Source organism: Haliotis cracherodii, unplaced genomic scaffold (assembly GCF_022045235.1).
Source record: "Haliotis cracherodii isolate W230 unplaced genomic scaffold, xgHalCrac1.p SCAF_1, whole genome shotgun sequence".
Classification (NCBI taxonomy): domain Eukaryota; kingdom Metazoa; phylum Mollusca; class Gastropoda; order Lepetellida; family Haliotidae; genus Haliotis; species Haliotis cracherodii.
The window spans coordinates 31,091,602-31,108,993 of NW_027266264.1; the positions used below are offsets into that span (position 1 = coordinate 31,091,602).

A 17,392-nucleotide genomic window follows, 5' to 3' on the forward strand; every position below is an offset into this window, starting at 1 on the left:
CGTGAAGGTCCGGGGTAGAATAGGTCTTCAACAAACCATGCTTGCCGTGAAAGGCGACTATGCTTGTCGTACTAGGCGACTAACGGGATCGGGTGGTCAGGATCGCTGACTTGGTTGATGCATTTCATCGTATCCCAATTGCGTGGATCGATGCTCATGATGTCAATCACTGGATTGTCTCATCCAGACTCGATTATTCACAGACCGCCGTCATATAGCTGGAATATTGCTGAGTGCGGCGTACAAAAAACATCGTGAAGACATCTCAGTCTTACTAGACATAGTGCACGACTGCTTGGTAAGTCTTACGCTGAACATCAATATGTATTATAATTATTTAAAATTGGTATATAGAAATAAAAGAAAATTATATTATTCATCATGACTGGACATAGAACAAAAAACACCAGAATATTTTGAGATCTATTTATTTGCACGTCAACTAGACATAGCGACTTTAACACAAATGCCAAGTAACGTTGTGAAACAATAAATTATTATACCAGCTAGCATGTCAGTTCAATAACCAACACAAACGTCATACCGTTGTAGAGAAATAGACAGATAGATATATCTACACGTCTGGGAAAGCTTCTTCAGAAATACTTCATAACAGTTAAAGCCTCTCACAGGAATGTGACAATTCCGAAACAAGTAGTTTTTAAATTATTTATTTTTATTAAATTTACAATAATTTTGGCAATCTTTAAATGAGAGTCCGCATCTTTTCACATTGACAGTGACAGTGAGAAATCTCATTCAGTGTTTACTGGACTTTTTTATTCATTGCCCTAATTCATTTCAAGTCAGGTGATATGTACACCCCTGTCAATCAGGCATAATAATAAATATCGCACTCTTAATTTACAGAAAATACAAATTTATACAAAGGATGTTGATGAGACGCCCAATACTTACACAACTGTACACACTGATATGCTTTTTCATTAGGGAATAAAGTGATTATTTTCATAAAAAAAACATCACTGTGTATCATTACACTGAAGTTTATCCTACTTTTTTTCAATTTGATAGATTCGTGTATGTAAAAATAACAAACCGGTCCAAATACCATTGCCTGTAGACTAAGATTAGAGTTACTTCCCCTTGACCGTTTCTTCACTGTGTCACTAAGTCCATTTATTCGCAAAGACTGATATGAACATACGCCCTATTAACACGAAGCAAATTGAAGAATGCATTGTAAATTTACAAACATTCATTATATAAAATCGTGATGTTAATAATTACCTTTGGTGGGTTTTACAGATATTTGGCACATCGAAATCTCACTACCGCTATAAAAAAAACAACTGACTGTGAAATTGACATTTGAAATAGAACGCTTATTGCAAACATCATGTACATCACAACATTATAATCATGTGAAGATCAGCCTATTAAACAATGAAATCGACAACCTTGTCTAGCCTTTGTTTTTCGAATAAGATACTGACATCCTCAAGCACTGAACATGAAATATGCAGTAAGCGAGTCTAATCAATTTCAACTTTCTAGAAATGCAACTTTAGTGGTTGAGAAATGACAACGATAAATATTGAAATGTATAATGAATGACAACTCTATGACGACGGGTTATACTTGTAATGACATTAACATTCTGGTACAAGACCAAAGTCAACTAACATATACACCGTAACAGCCGCGTACGCAGGCAGATTGTGACCGCAATGGGCTTCCATATTTTATATTGACTCACGTCAGCACCATATAGCTACACGATATATGCAACCAAACTAACAGGACTCAAAAACTTCAAATGTATAACAACCAGATTAAAAAAAATTAAGAACCACAATCGGTTTCATTTCTTCAATTGGAACAAGGATTTGTCCACATTTCATTTCAACAAACGACGAACCTTTAAACACGATCATTTCATTAATCGATTGTGACCATCATCATACATATTTATGACAAAGGCAACAGTAGAGGTTCAGGATACACAACAATTTGAAATGATTCCAAAATCGTAAAATTACATCACTGTCAATTTCACTGATTTGTAAAAACTTTGAAATATATTTTCTCCATCTGGGAACATCCCTTTCAGAGGTATACGCAAAGCGCACAAATAAACGTTTACTGTGGACAATACTAAAAGTCTAAACTCGTGCAACACTCGTCAAGTTTTAGTGCCACTGCTCTGACCACAATGATGCATTGTTCAAAAAGAGCAACACGTCCAAAATACAATAAATTGTTTAAACTGCCATTTGTTGTAAATACCAACGACACGAAAAGAAATAGACAACGATGTCAATTTCCAAACACTGAATAAAATAGAAGATACAATGTTTTTGAACAGGAAAGAGTGCTTTGCCACGTATCGGCGAAAATAGTTGTGGTCATAACAAAAAATGAATCTAAACGACACAGAACCAGACAGAGAATAGGTCATATGAAATGTATATATGTCTTTTTACGCACATTCCCATGGTAACCATAACTCATTCTCATTTACGAAAGATGGAACAACAAACTTCAGTTTTAAAAAGAGTAAAACTGAAATTTACGAAAACTATGAACGCAAAAGACATCGAAACGAAACGAAAATGTATTTGTGGAAATGAAGACACGAGAAAGAGAGTGAAATGGATATTCAAACATTCTAGTTTCATTCATGAGCCAATATATGACAGATGTTTCTGTGAGTTCACATATTTCATAAATATGATTAATTTTAATTATCAATAAAATTAACATGATCTGTTATTGTTTGTCCTAGCCCATATCGGAGTACCGATAGTGTTAACCTCACAGATTAATAAAGGAACAGTAGCATGCAAAGACGAAAAGAAATTCGTGTTGAACCTGATATTATTGGGAAAAGAGACAAGGCAAATGATGTTGCTTTTACTTTAAGCAATTTCTTTTAAAATTCAAATAAAACACTCCCGTTAAATTTCAATCGATATTTCGAAATCTGGCAAATGTCGCAGAAGTCACACGGCCAGGCTGTCAAATGAGCCTAACTGCTGGATGCACGACACCAACGTGGAGATTTTGACAGGCGGTTAAATGATTGGAAATTGACATTATTGTAAACATTGCACAATGAGTCACCATGTCAGTGGTGTCCATTTCAGTCATAAATACCACAACGCCGTTAACATTTCTCGGAGAAGATTCAGTTTAAAAACAGGGACTTCCAGAAATAATTAATTCCTATTTCCCCATCCGTCGAGATCCAATGGTGGTGGTTCTTTTGATGTCGCTGGTATACCTTGAATAAGTGATAAATCACCGTGTAATATGTTCAATTGATACGATATTCAACATAAGTGCCACACAGACAACGCACACATATGCTGTAAGACGTTCCAGTATCTCTTCTTAAAAAAACCGTACAACTATTTCACAAATGTGACACATTTTTTGTCATGCTATTTTTTGCCACCAACTCATCCATTCTACCATACGTCGTTAACAACTGTTATTATAGACATTCGGTTAAACAAATAATGTAAAAAGTCTGCTATGCAATGGCATTTATGTCTCGAGAACAGAAGTAGTTAAAGGCCAAAACACGAACAGCCGCGCAACTGGAGAATTGTCAAATATGTGGCCAAATCTTGGAAAATTGTCAAAGTATCTTTACAGTTAGCTTATGAGAGCCAAAAACACAGCTACTGTTTACGTATGGTTATAGGAAGAATGCCTTGCCACCTGTTTTCATTACATGGTCGCGACAGGTACAAAATATCGACAAACTGTTAAGACCAGACGCCTAAATTGAATTTAGAAGTTTCATTACCGTTTTGGCTGTTTTATCTCAACGTTTATGGTCTTCGAGGTATTTCGCTTCCATAAACGTTTCCAATTTTCATTTCGCCAGCTGCTTTTGATGACTGTATCGTATGTAAATAAACAACTGTCAGTGCGTGCGATTGCTATTTTTGTTTTTTTCAAAAATAACCCTTCGCAATGAATGATTTGGGGAAACAAAGTTAACCCTAGAATCTTTTGCATGTTGTTTTAAGAATTAATAATTCGACGCGTTTCTTGAAAATGTTGTGGCTTGTCTTTCTTTTTCTTACATATTCCTTCAGTTGTATGACCTCATAAAACGCGAGTCTCCAGTTAATGGGAAAAACAAACCGCTCTCATTCAGCAATGTTGGTGGGCAGGGCAATGTTGATGAGCGTTTGTCAAGTTGCTCTTCCAACACTATTACTTTCAGAAAAAACCACTAGTTGACGTTCATGTACCTTCAAGCACCCTTCAAAAATGTGCTGTCACACATGTACACACTGTACACTGCCATAGCTGTCATTGCACACGTCACTTCCGGCCTCACTCTCAACAAAGCGAACCGTGCAACTCTCAGCTTCGTGCAGAAACAGCTCACTTCCGTTCCGGTCCATTCAGCACTTAAGCAATGTAAAACAGCGGTCATACAACTAATGATTTGGATTCAATGACACCGCTCAGCTATTACAGCCCTAACGTAACATAGCACTCAAAATCCCACCAAAATTAACAGCTGTCAGATCGAAATAACGATCACAAGATCCAAATACTTTTGATTCAAAATGGAGGACATATCCTTCAGTTACACGTATCAGCGCTGATAATTGGCTGAACCGCTAGTCATGTTGAAGAGGAAGCCAGTAGGAGAAGCGGTGAGTTTCTCTGGGCAAACCTCTTTTGCATTGTGAGCACAGCACTGTAGCTATCCTGAAGACGTTCACTCTGACACTCTAGTTTCGCTTTGAGATCATGAAGGGTTTTGAGCAAAATTTGCTTTCTGTGGATATTGAGTTGACGGTGGAATCTCATCTTCTCTTGCTGTCGGATTTTTTCTTCTTCCTGCGCCTCCTTGATTTTCTGCTCAACGATCCTCTTCTCTTGGCGAAGGAGGAAGACCTTCTCTTCCAGACTTGTTTTAATTTCTTGTAGGGTTCGACCTGACGTTTCTTCTGGATATCTGTTCGTCACGTAGCGCTCTTTCTCAATGTCATTGTCGTCCTCGACGGGAGGTTCCTCTGTTGCTGGAAGAGCTTCGCAGACACACTCTATTTCTGAAATACTGGTTAATATGGGGGTTATCTTCCCCTGGTCCGGTTCCGAGGCCTGGCAAGGTTCTGTTTGTTGATACTGATCCGGTTTGATAAACTGGAACTCATCATCAAGTTCCGTTTGTCCATCTCGCCCTAAACTCGAATATCCTGTGTCAGTAGAATCCTGCATGATATCCCGAACAAAACAGTATTTTACACATTCTCCACTGGCAAGGTCAGTACTGCCTTCATCTGAACTGCCGTCAATCAGCCAGTCGGAGTCTTCATCATAATCCTCAAACTCAGTCTGCACGGCAACATCCTTCTGCACATCGTCATCCAGAAGATCTTGCAAAGAAATGTCTCTCTTCACAGACCCCTTTTCAAGCGTATCATCTAAAGCTTCCTCATACTCGAAACTTATATTATGTTCAGGCTCGCCAATATTTTCGTTACAGTTGCAGTTCTCCGTGCAAGGGGAGAGGTCAGTCGAGGCGTCTGTATCCCAGGCCGTGTAGGAATACGCTCCATCCTCTTTAAACGAGGGTAGATGGGAAAGATCCAATCTACCGCTCCATTTGTCACGATCCAATACCCCGGATGCCTCTGTGACGTCACCTACAGCCGAATCCGGGGACGACGCTGATTGGTCGGTATCCATGAGGCTGTCGGAGGAGGTTGTAGAAAGAGTACAGCTATCCTTGATACATAGCGACCTCAGCTTGTGGTGGATGGGGCTCAGGGGTGATGTGGTGACCGAGGAGGTGGGGCTGGACGACCCCGAGGAATTAGAGGGGGTGCTTCTGGGAGAAGGGAGCCAGGGATTGGTGCGGATCCTGGACCTGGTCTTGGGGACAGTGTTAAACTGTTTCTCACTATCGCTGCTTATGTTCGCCGCCTCATTTTTCTTGTCGGCCTCTTCTGTTTTCTGATAAGAGGAGAGGTCGTTGTAGCATGTGTATTGATCCTCGCCCAGGGAGTTATTAACACGGTAATTGTAAGTGTCAATATTAAACGTATCGATAATCTCACCGCACACCGATTTGACGGCCTGATTTAGGGCGTACTCGCAGCTACCTTCTGGTGGGCATTTGTTGTTGTTGTCATGGCAACATTCCCAGGATGCGTTGGCGTCTGGAACCTTGTTCTTGTTCTTGTTGGCGTCATAACGCTCGTTGTTCAGTGTACGCTGTATCTGGTTCTGCTTCTTCTTCTTGCCGCGGACCCTTGGCAGGGAATTGGCTACAAAGTCTCTCAACTTCATCGTGCCGTGCGTCCCATGGGGGTCACGTCACCTGACCAGCGTCCACTACACTTCACCTGCAACAATAAGAAATAAACATAAATATACATGGAGCTAAGTCATGCAGAGTGTGCATGCGGGTATATCGACACATTGGTTGTTGCGAAGACACTATACAATTATAGACGTTATATGAGGTCAATAAGTGTTTATTTGGACCAGAAAAAAACAGTATTGACCGATGATGAAGTCTACGAAAACAAGAGATGACCAGCCATAAAATCTATAATTATTTTTTGATATAATAAGATACAGAGCAATATGAAAATAATGTTAGGAGTTCACCAAACGGAGACACCTGATTGGCTACGGTTTGGGGAATACCACTTAAGGGTAATTCTCATTACTTTGTTTGTAACTAAAGTCACTACCGAAAATTATCAGACCTGACTTGGAGTCCAAACGCGTCTGTCGAATATTAAAAAGTATTGTTGCACTCTCCTATTGAATAACGAAAGTATTTATTTTTCAGAGTGAGTGAGTGAGTAAGTTAGTATGGTTTTACGCCGCTTTTAGCAATATTCCAGCAATATCACGGCGGGGGACACCAGAAATGAGCTTCACACATTGTACCCATGTTGGGAATCGAACCCGGGTCTTCAGCGTGACGAGCGAACGCTTTAACCACTAGGCTACCCGACCGCCCCTTTATTTTTCAGATATATATCGCATTTTGAATAATTGAGCATTGACACTCATAACACAAAGCAGCCCTATGATTAATACATAGTATTACAATTAAAGGCTTGAAACTCCCCCTATCAAGGATCGACTGTAAGCCACTGTGGTAGTACATGTGGCACTTTCGTTATACTGGACTAGATTCTATAAGTATATGGTATGTCGACTTTGTACCTGGAACCGATGATCATTTCTAAGTAAATCTACGTCCCCAACTCAATAAAAAAAACCTCTCCAAATTACACCTCTATACCAACACTGCGGTATTTCCAACTCCTTGTGGATCTCGGCAACGCCAAAACGAGACTCTCCTGTTTTACACCTTTGAAACCTAAGCCCCCCGTTATACAGTCGCCCACATCATGCATCATTGTGAACACATTCTCTGTGGCCGGAAGCTAAATAACAACTGTGCCGTGCCTCCAGTGCTAAGCCTCACCACATCGGTGTAATTCACGAAGGAAGAAGACGCTTCCAAAAACAAACGCGACTTAATAGAACCAGAATGTCATGTCAGATGCACAGAGCGTATACATATATACCCCATCAGACGACGTCACACAGCGTCATGCGACGTCAGATGCACAGAACATATACATATATACCCCGTCAGACGACGTCCCACAGCGTCATGCGACGTCAGATGCACAGAACATATACATATATACCCGTCAGACGACGTCACACAGCGTCATGCGACGTCAGATGCACAGAACATATACATATATACCCCGTCAGACGACGTCACACAGCGTCAGAAGCACCTACTTCAGCGTCAGACTCATCGTGAGGTCAAATAAATAAGTACCACAGAGCTCAGAATGACACCCACAAAATACTGCCGTGGAAATTTGACTTCAACCACATACATTAGTCTCATGATATTTCCAGCTGCATTTGACATTTAGAACAAACGCTGTAGAAACCTCAGAAACCCACTCAGTTTATACCAAGGAAGTTCATAAACGAACGCAACTGTACACGTTATGAGTCAAATATCTTAAGTCGCGTGGATGAAACTTGAAAATATCAAACATCAAACATCAAACATCAAAGCGGTCTTTTGCATATTATTCATACCAGAAAGGCTAATGTTATAAATAATGTTCCAACAATTGTTTTTTCTCTTTCTTACATTTTAAAAACGTATAACTTACTAACATTGGTTATGTGATACAATACATCATAACTTTGACCCACAGCTTTTGTTTGCAAAGGCTTAGTGAGAGTGTGGGTGAGTGAGTTAGTGAGTGAGTGACTTTGTAAGCATTTCAGTAATATAACGGCAAGCCAGCTACATGTTGATAAAATCTCACCCGAGTGTCTTTTGATATAAAATATATCAACACGAGTTGATAAAAGTGCCACTTTTATCAACGAGTGTTGACATATTTGATATCAAAAGACACGAGGGTGAGATTTTATTTATCAACCAACATCATTCTTCCAACTTTTTCAATTTGTAGACAGATATTAGCAATGTAAAAAGTGCTGCTTCAGTAGCAGAGCTATTAGTGATGTTATTTGATTGTGACGTCATGGTAACCAGTGACGTCACAATGGTCTGCAAAGCATTGTGATGTAATTTCATTGCAGCGATATCTACAGCGTAGATATCGCTTGATCTAATCCAAGCGATATCTCCTGTGGGAGCCAGTTTTGGAGGATAAATACAGGTCTTGGATGTTTGCCACTTTGACGAAAGCCCCGAGCATGAGCTTGGTACGTTCAAGAAGGAAGTGTAGGTGTTCATATCGACCAAAGATAAAGAAACAAAACCCAGAAGAAACACATTATATTAAAACGCCTTTAAGGAATTCACCCATTGCATTTCTTACCACTGATTAACGTGCATATTTCTGTTTTTGATGACACAGTAATAAGTTAGATGGTTCCTCACTAGGGCGCAAATACGATGTAAAGTAGCCAGGAAGAAATAAGGTCATGAAAAAATATAAGGTACAAATTCAAAAGAGAAAACCCTCTATTTAGAGCAATACAGTACGATTCAGAATTTCAGACTGTATGATACGTTGTGACCTTTTTCGAAGGATCGGATATTGCAAAATTCGGTTATTAAAAATTAAGTTCCGTAAAACATAGATAGCGAATTAAGGATACGCCGATGTTCATGGTCCTTGACCTTCGTTTTAGCAAGACTGATTGTAGGGCTTTTAAATATAGAAACTGACAGCTATCAAATATGTCGGCACTGTCTTAGCTATTGAATACGTCAGCGATATTTCTCCAGCTGGGCCCAGCTTGACAAAGGTGAATAAGTCGATGGAAGGTGTGTGCAGCTCATTGTGCCTACCTTAAGTAACAAGACAGAGGTAATAAGAGTTCTGCCCCATCTGTTCCTCTCATGAGGAAGTGCAACTACAGATGGGCGCTGAGATGCCTGTTTTCTCCTGCCGGTCTTGAGTTACCGTAGCATCGTGGCAAATGGATTGTACACTGAGCTCATTAACAATGATGTATCGAGGGTGGTCGTGCAAGGCCGTTGGATTGTTTGTTCCCTATTAATCATAATTGTATTCTTAAACGTGAAACCAAAGAAGCAGTTTCCGTTGCTACTTGATATATGGCACTAAGCCTTCTTCTATAATGATAATACCGGAAAACTCATAACAGGCATGTGAATCATATTTTATCATTTCTTGTCGATAGGGCCATACAATGAGTGAGTGGGTGCGTTGGGTTTAACGCCGCTTTTATCAGTATTCCAGTTATATCACGGCGTGTCAGTTTAATGTGGGAGTAAAGCCCGAAGTGATGCAGGCCTCAGACGTTTACCACTTCGGTGAAACCCACGAGCACGGGTATGGAGCTGACAAACCTAGAGACATGATTGGGGCGAACCGGGATTCGAACCCGCAATCATAAGTTTCTGGCTTTCCCAAAGGGACACAATTCTGCACAGCGAATCGCAGCGCCTTAGGCGACTGGGCCCCTCCATACATTGAAAAAGTAAGCTGTTAGTTCAGTCATTGAGGGACGTCGTTAGTTTGGTTTATCGCCGCTTTGAACAATAATTTAGTTATATCATCTGAATGTTAAGGAAAAGACCAATGTAGATATTTACCACTTTGGTGAAACAAGTATAGGTGTGGTGATGACAGACCAAGGATCAAGGATCACAGTCGGGCGACTTTGGGATTCAAACCCAAAGATTAGCTCACCCAGGCACGGCTAAGTGAAATACATTGAATTGCGATGTCTTAGACAACTGAACTACCAGTGTAAGATCTTACAGAGATTTGACACACGGAAAAATCTGAAAATCTACACACGGAGGCAGTGGCGACACAAACTGTAGACGGGGTGTGGGTGAGTAACGCTACTTCGAGAACCTGTTTCAGTTATGTGACGCGTCAGCTCAAGGGAAGCAACTCGTTAATGTTTATCACGTTTGTGAAACCAGCTCGGATGGTTATGGTACCGACACATCTAAGTTCTAAATGGCTGCGAAACTGGGGTTCTAACCTGCTACCATTAGCTCCTGAACAATGAGAAACGATATATTTTCGGAATAATAGTTGGCCTCCCCTGGCTCAAGTAGTTAGCTGGGAGTTGTTGAAAGTACGTTAAAATGAGCTTTGGTGATTATTGATATTTGACAGAAAACGTCTGAAATGGTAACTTACGTATATATTAGAACCAAGTTGGGGAAATACGGTAGCAATAACTCCGTCCCATGCATTGACGTCAGATTAAGGGATATAGGATTTCTTGCCTCGCGTGAACAGCTTTTCTGGCAGACGATCAAATTGAGCAGACGACACTCATCGTCTGCAAGCAAGCATTTGGCGGGAAAACGTCAAACCAGAATGTGAGAAGGTGCTAATATACAAGGATAATAAACATAACAGAAAAAGAAAGTGTTGCTGTAGTATACACCTTGTCCAGGAACTTCAGCATTACTTCATGTCTGTCGAAGCAGGCGAAATCCTGATAGCAAAAGTCAACAGATGACGACGGTTTAGACGTGTGGATAATTTGATTGGGAGATACATGTCTAATGAGACAGGAGGCAAATACATTATTGATGCGAGTCATAAGGCAGGTACACAGCTAACTCGTGACATGTGGTACTTGTAGATACAATACTGCTGGGACAGCAATCTCTGCAACCTCGATCATCTGGTATTGTATACATAACCTCAACATAACCTCGTTTCGTAAGTGACGCCAACACCTAAATCGTAAACTCTCATACCGACCTAGAGCATATATTTTATACAAATCCACACCAATTGCAGTCTCATCTTCTTCTTCTCTCGTGCAGCCTATACTCATATAATGGTGAACGTCTCAGACCTGCACCACTTCGGGCTATCCTCCCATACCAAGCAGACACGCCGTGATATAACTGGAATACTGTTCAAAACAGCCTTAAACCCAACTCACTCACTCACGATACTCATCATTCAGATTAGTGAGTGAGTGAATTTGGTTTTACGCCGCTTTTAGCAATATTCCAGCAATATCACGGCGGGGGACACCAGAAATGGGCTTCACGCATTGTACCCATGTCGTGATTCGAACCCGGGTCTTCGGCGTGACGAGCGAACGCTTACACACTAGGCTACCCGACCGCCCCTCATTCAGATCAGAAATTAGGAGACGTGAGAGGTCATTAATACTCAGTGGTTACGTCATAGAAGTATTTTAGTTAACCTTATACGTAACCCTTTTTCGGGGGCTATATGTCTTCCTCCATCGCCCCTGACACAGCTGAGCATAAAGTTTACCTCGTTCGTGCGGGTTATTTGATTGCATGGTCATTTGTAGCATTGTGTCGTGCGAACCTTGCTCAAAACGAAGCTATGTTGGTGAATGGGTTCAGGGTATTTATAATAATGGAATGATACATTACAATGGTTAATCGAGGGTGCAGTCAAAACCTTAGTAGAAATATTCGCAGAATATTTGCACGATCGAGCCATACTGGCGATTTGCAGCCTTGTAATATTAACTAAATTTGACAAACTGTTTCCAGTCTAGATCAAGATCTGAATAAGAATTGACACAAGTCACTTCCATGGAAGAGACTAAAGCCGTAACTAAGAACACGTATGAAAAGGCCGCACAGACAGACTTCCGGGAAGTGTATAAGACACAATACACTAAAAATCTCTTAGATACAAATACAAAGATCTTGCATCGTGTCTACCGCTGCTAACAGGCTTCATATTTCGGCGAAGAGATAGACAGCCTTATACATGCCTACAAAGGTGACCCCATCAACATTATGCTTTGCGAGACATTTCCCTACAACTATCGACAGACTCTGATAGATGAAAGGGGTTAATTCAATGCAGATATTCCGCCTAGACAAATAAGTCGAGACACTGGTCCTTCCGAACGTCGATGCATGAGCTCAGACTAATTCCAGCAGCACTTAAAAGCAAGTGGTCTGGTAAAAATCGAAGTGCATTAATCACATATGATACTGTTTGGCAAATAACATAAATTGGGAGAGTCTAGGGAGCAGGACTCCCGATATCGATATTCAGAAATTGGAGTCTGTAGTGACATCGTGATGAGGGCTACTAGGGCAGAAGAGTCTTGGATTGAGGGGAATTACGGAAATCACGTCTTGAGTCGGATAGATCTGTAGAAGTAGTATTGATACAATGTTCTTCTACCCTAGTGAACTCCTGTCCGGAAGTTTCTCCATTTCTGTACTTATTAAGGCTGAAATTGCTTTGATAGTTACATACCGTGTCTTATGTTATAAACCCATTTGATCGGACAGCTTCTAACATTCTCGTCACATCCTCTCCCTTTAAAACTGCAATGTATTATGGTGCATCACGAAATGATATTTGTCTTCATATGCATCATCTGAATAGGTCTTCATATAAGGAAAGTGTATCTATACTGATTCCATCTAGGATCTGTTTTAATGCATCATGAAACGATATTGGTCTTCATAAGCAATATATGAAAAGGTCTTCATATAAGGAAAGTGTATCTATCTGATTCCATCTAGGATCTATTTTAATGCATCATGAAACGATATTGGTCTTCATGTGCAATATATGAATAGGTCTTCATATAAGGAAAGTGTATCTATACTGATTCCATCTAGGATCTATTTTAATGCATCTTGAAACGATATTGGTCTTCATGAGCAATATATGAATAGGTCTTCATACAAGGAAAGTGTAACTTCTGGTTCAGTCTGGGGTCTATTTTGATGTATCATGAAAATTAATAATAACGGTCTTCATGAGCAATACACGAATTGGTCTTCATATCAGGACACATTTACTATTGGTTCGTTCAGGCGCAGTTCAATAACACATACACACTTTCTGAGACGTACACGTTCCATACCGGTCCATCGTTCGGAAAGTCGGACTAACGGTATAAGGACTTTTAGTGTTCGAATTCGGACTGAAGGGGTCCATTGTAGGTCGCATACTGATAGCGTTACGAAGAAAATCAAAATTCCCTTGGACAATGTCATACATTTTGGACATGATGTAAAAATCATCGTTGTCCACGAGCCCTGTCGTTTATATCATTAACTTTATCACGCCCCGAAGTCCAATAGAAAAGATTTATGAAGACATTCAAAATAACTAACTTATTAGTCCTTATTCTACACCCTTGCGTCCAAGATAACACCACGTGACTCTCTTTGTCAGAAACCTTCTACAAACATTAATCACGTGCATCACACATTTCCTTGAACTCGCAGTGATTTAAAATATCGTTCAAAACATTATGGAAAATTCGCGTGTCAACTTTACCTTAACCAAGCTTAACAAAAGAGCTTCTGGAAAAAGATGCGACTCTTTCCAAAGGGACTTATTCTCTTTGTGCAGTGTCTGTGCCACAATACCATTTTCGTGTGAAGACCTGTCAGCGCGTTAACAAATGTCTTTTTTTCCTTTCAAAAACCCAAGGAACCAAGCTCTTTTAATCACGTGACACTACCAAGAGGAACAATCAATTGATTTCTTTTCGTCTGCATTTACGTAATCGGGGGCCATCGGCTTAAGACTCACGACGGGAATGCTTCCTTCCGGATAACTCTGGGCTGATGATCCAGTAAGACCTCATTTCGGCGTAATGTCATTTGTGTGTTTTGAGAAACACTGACGTCGCCCTTCAGGGGAGACAGATTGACAGGCACGATTGGACATGTTGATGGCCCTACTCAAATGATGCAATAGTCAGACGAGGGTCCAGACGCTCTCTGGGATAAGGTTACTCGATGGTATGGTGGCCTCCCGGATTCCTGTCAGTCTAATGTCGTAAACACGTGGACAAAACATCAAGTGTTTTGACTTCTTGAGATATTTTTTAGAGGTATACATTCATAATTTAAAATGCCAGAGAATAGACAGTCTTGGATATCTGCAGAAACAAATGTAAAAGCGTAAAAGGCAAACATAGTAAAATTATATGACTAGACCACTGAAGAACCATGGATGTTGTAAAGGCCATCTCTCAGATATCTCACTCTGATTTTAATGAGATTGGTCCAAACATCATGTCAGTATTTGGCCTCTTTATATGTTTGCTATACCGTTAAACCTTCACAAACATGATGTATCTTAAAGGTCCCGGTAAAACCGATGCCGACGCCATGGTCACTTCGCTTGTCTCGAACTGAGGATTACTCGACCTGTGCTCGTGGTTTTACCAAACGATTGAAACGTCTAAGACCTGCACTATCTTTGGCTTTCATCCCTCATCAAGCTGACACGCCGTGCTATAATGTTTAAATAACGTTTAATGTGTTTTTTGCTTCGTAATGATCAATATTCGCTTGAGCTGTTTGTTTTTAGCTTCGAAGCTGCCTGATGGTTATAGCTAAAACACGTTACTTGAACCTTTTGACGATAACACTCATAACCCGAAAAAGAAAATCAAATCTGATCGACCAGGCGTGTACAGCCTGAACAACTATGCTAAATATATGATTTATTTGAAACTTTCTCCAGTGAGCACGTACATGCCACACGTTAAAACAATTGACCTATTTCTGATTGGATACACACATTTCTGTTGCTAGGTTACAACGATACCCCGATCCATCGATCTCCGTCGTTATTTGATACGATTCTCATAAACCATGTACACCGAAACGCTCGATTTATTACCAATCTAGCGTTGACGGTTTGTCTCTCGGGGAAGGACGGCCATTAAAGAACGATATCTCTGTAGATGATGAATGAAGATGAAGCATATTGCAGGAACTACTTCATGTAAGAGGAATCAATTACAGCACCGTGCTTCATTAGTTTGACCGAGGCTCTCACTTATACAACATGCTATTCGGACTACTGGGTTATATAACGGTAATGGTTGTCATAGAATTACGATCTTCAGAGTGTATTTTGACATTGTCTCACAATTGAAGTTATAGGACTGCTATTGAACACGTAACGCGGCACTCGTCTGACAGAACATCGCATTATGGTTGTCGTAAGGAGCTGGTTACATTGTCCATATGGCGATATTTGACCTTCCAGTACTATATCGTGGTCGATGTAGTTGGTACCAATTATTTAATCGCACATCCATTACTTCGGTATTCTAAAATATACACTCTGTCAGTAATTCGATGTTTTGTTTATAACAACTTTACGTTATGGTACCGGAAGATTTCTTCTTTATGTAACATTAGTCATCGACTCGAATTCTGTTAAGTCGACATATCGGATAAGACGGGCTTCCAGCATCAGATAATATATTGGATTTGCCTCATTATGCCTAATACCCATTTTCAGTCCGATCGGATGTAAAGATTTCATCTGGGTGATAGTTGCATTTGTATAACCACATACGATCGGTTAGTTGTAATAAATTAATAATAGCGTTTGCATTTCTATTACTTATGATAGAAATAGCATACAATGTGTACTGCCCCACATTCACATAATATTATCAGATTGCTTCAATATTTACTCAACCGATATCACCACCGTGCTTGTCCTGAAAACCTGAAATAGCTATATATATGAGGGTCAATACACTTCGCGTTAACATACTGTCACTGTAACCAGAGACCATATAATATTATATGGTCTCTGCTGTAACTATCTCCTACAAATGTAGTTCCATACATCTAAAAAAGACAATGAGGTATGGTAAACATATCTGTACACCATTACAAACATTAAATCCACAAGATACAGAAACAGTAAGGGGGAAAAACAACGCCCTTGGCTCAGATTAGTTTAACGCGCTAATTTCCAAACAATATTCGGCAAAATTAAGGCAGGGAAAATCTGTGGCTTCCTTGCCTCGGGGAAATAGCGAGGCGATTGTCGCGGAATCTCAGAAATGTAATAAAGAGAAAATGAATTGCAATCATTAGGCTAAAAATCGATATTTAAAGAATAAGGCTAACGAAGCGTGTGCTGTCATGGCGCTCCGTGGGCCTGCTCATCTCGGGAAGTCTCAGAGGTGGATGAGAGCCGTGTGAAGGGTCCAAATGTCACTTTGGCATAATATTTCTTGTTTAAAAGATTTTTTTGGACACTTGTAATCATAAGAGTAATTTGTATTTTAAATTACGTGTTTCGATGGAGTCAACAGAACAGCATAAAATTATAATTAAACCTAACACATCATTCGCGAATGATTAATTCTGTATCGCCAGATAACGTCCAGTGATGCACAGGTTTTAATGAAATGAATAAATGACTGACGTTGAATTGAATAAAATTCAACAGATGACAACTTAATTTCCAAAACTTTGAAGTACTGAAATGACAACAGCCATCAATGTTGTATTTACCAGTACCACCTACGCTGGTATTTGTTAAACCCCGTCTTTATTTTACACGACATAACGTATTGTAATTGTGAAGTGAATGTTCAGGGATTTTAAATCTCGTCCTTAGAACAGTTCCCAAACGTTCAGACAACAAATGATATCGGGAATATTAAATGGGTTGCCACAGAGAAATTTATGATTATTGACAGCATCAATGTGTCAATCCGTTTTTCATTATTCGTGAGTCATAGCGCAGTATTTTGAATCATTCATTGTATTTTGCCACAAAACAGCTCAAACCAATTATTTTATATCAAAAGAAGAAACCTCGCGTTAACTTCACACCAGATTACTAAAGTCAGAAAAACCGTTGGGATATATTTGCTTGGTTCAATGAAAATAGTGCATCGTGCTTTTTGTAGGGTCTCCGTGATGTGGCTGATTTATCGCAAGGTAATTACGAACAGCTCTATCAGCAAATAAAACCAGTAATCGAGACTGGGTATTAGTTCTTTCAGTGTTGGAAAGTCGATAACACGATGTGATATTGTATGATGGAAAAGCGATGTTATTTTTCTCATAAGTTTTGTGTCGTCAAAGGTGGTGTCATGGAGGCAAGAAATGTGTGTTTACGTCCGT

At 40.0% G+C, this 17,392-nt stretch overlaps 1 protein-coding gene across 3 annotated transcripts in view; it reads right to left on the reverse strand.

Moving 5' to 3' along the window:
- Window positions 1-412: 412 nt before the first annotated feature.
- Window positions 413-17,392, reverse strand: part of LOC139475812 (uncharacterized) — a 72,919-nt gene continuing 55,939 nt past the window's right edge. For all 3 annotated transcript variants that reach the window (XM_071259029.1, XM_071259023.1, XM_071259016.1), the window contains one exon: window positions 413-6,344. In XM_071259029.1, coding sequence (XP_071115130.1) covers window positions 4,615-6,288 — 1,674 coding nt within the window. In that variant the 5' untranslated portion in view covers window positions 6,289-6,344 and the 3' untranslated portion in view covers window positions 413-4,614. The remainder of the gene's footprint in view (window positions 6,345-17,392) is intronic.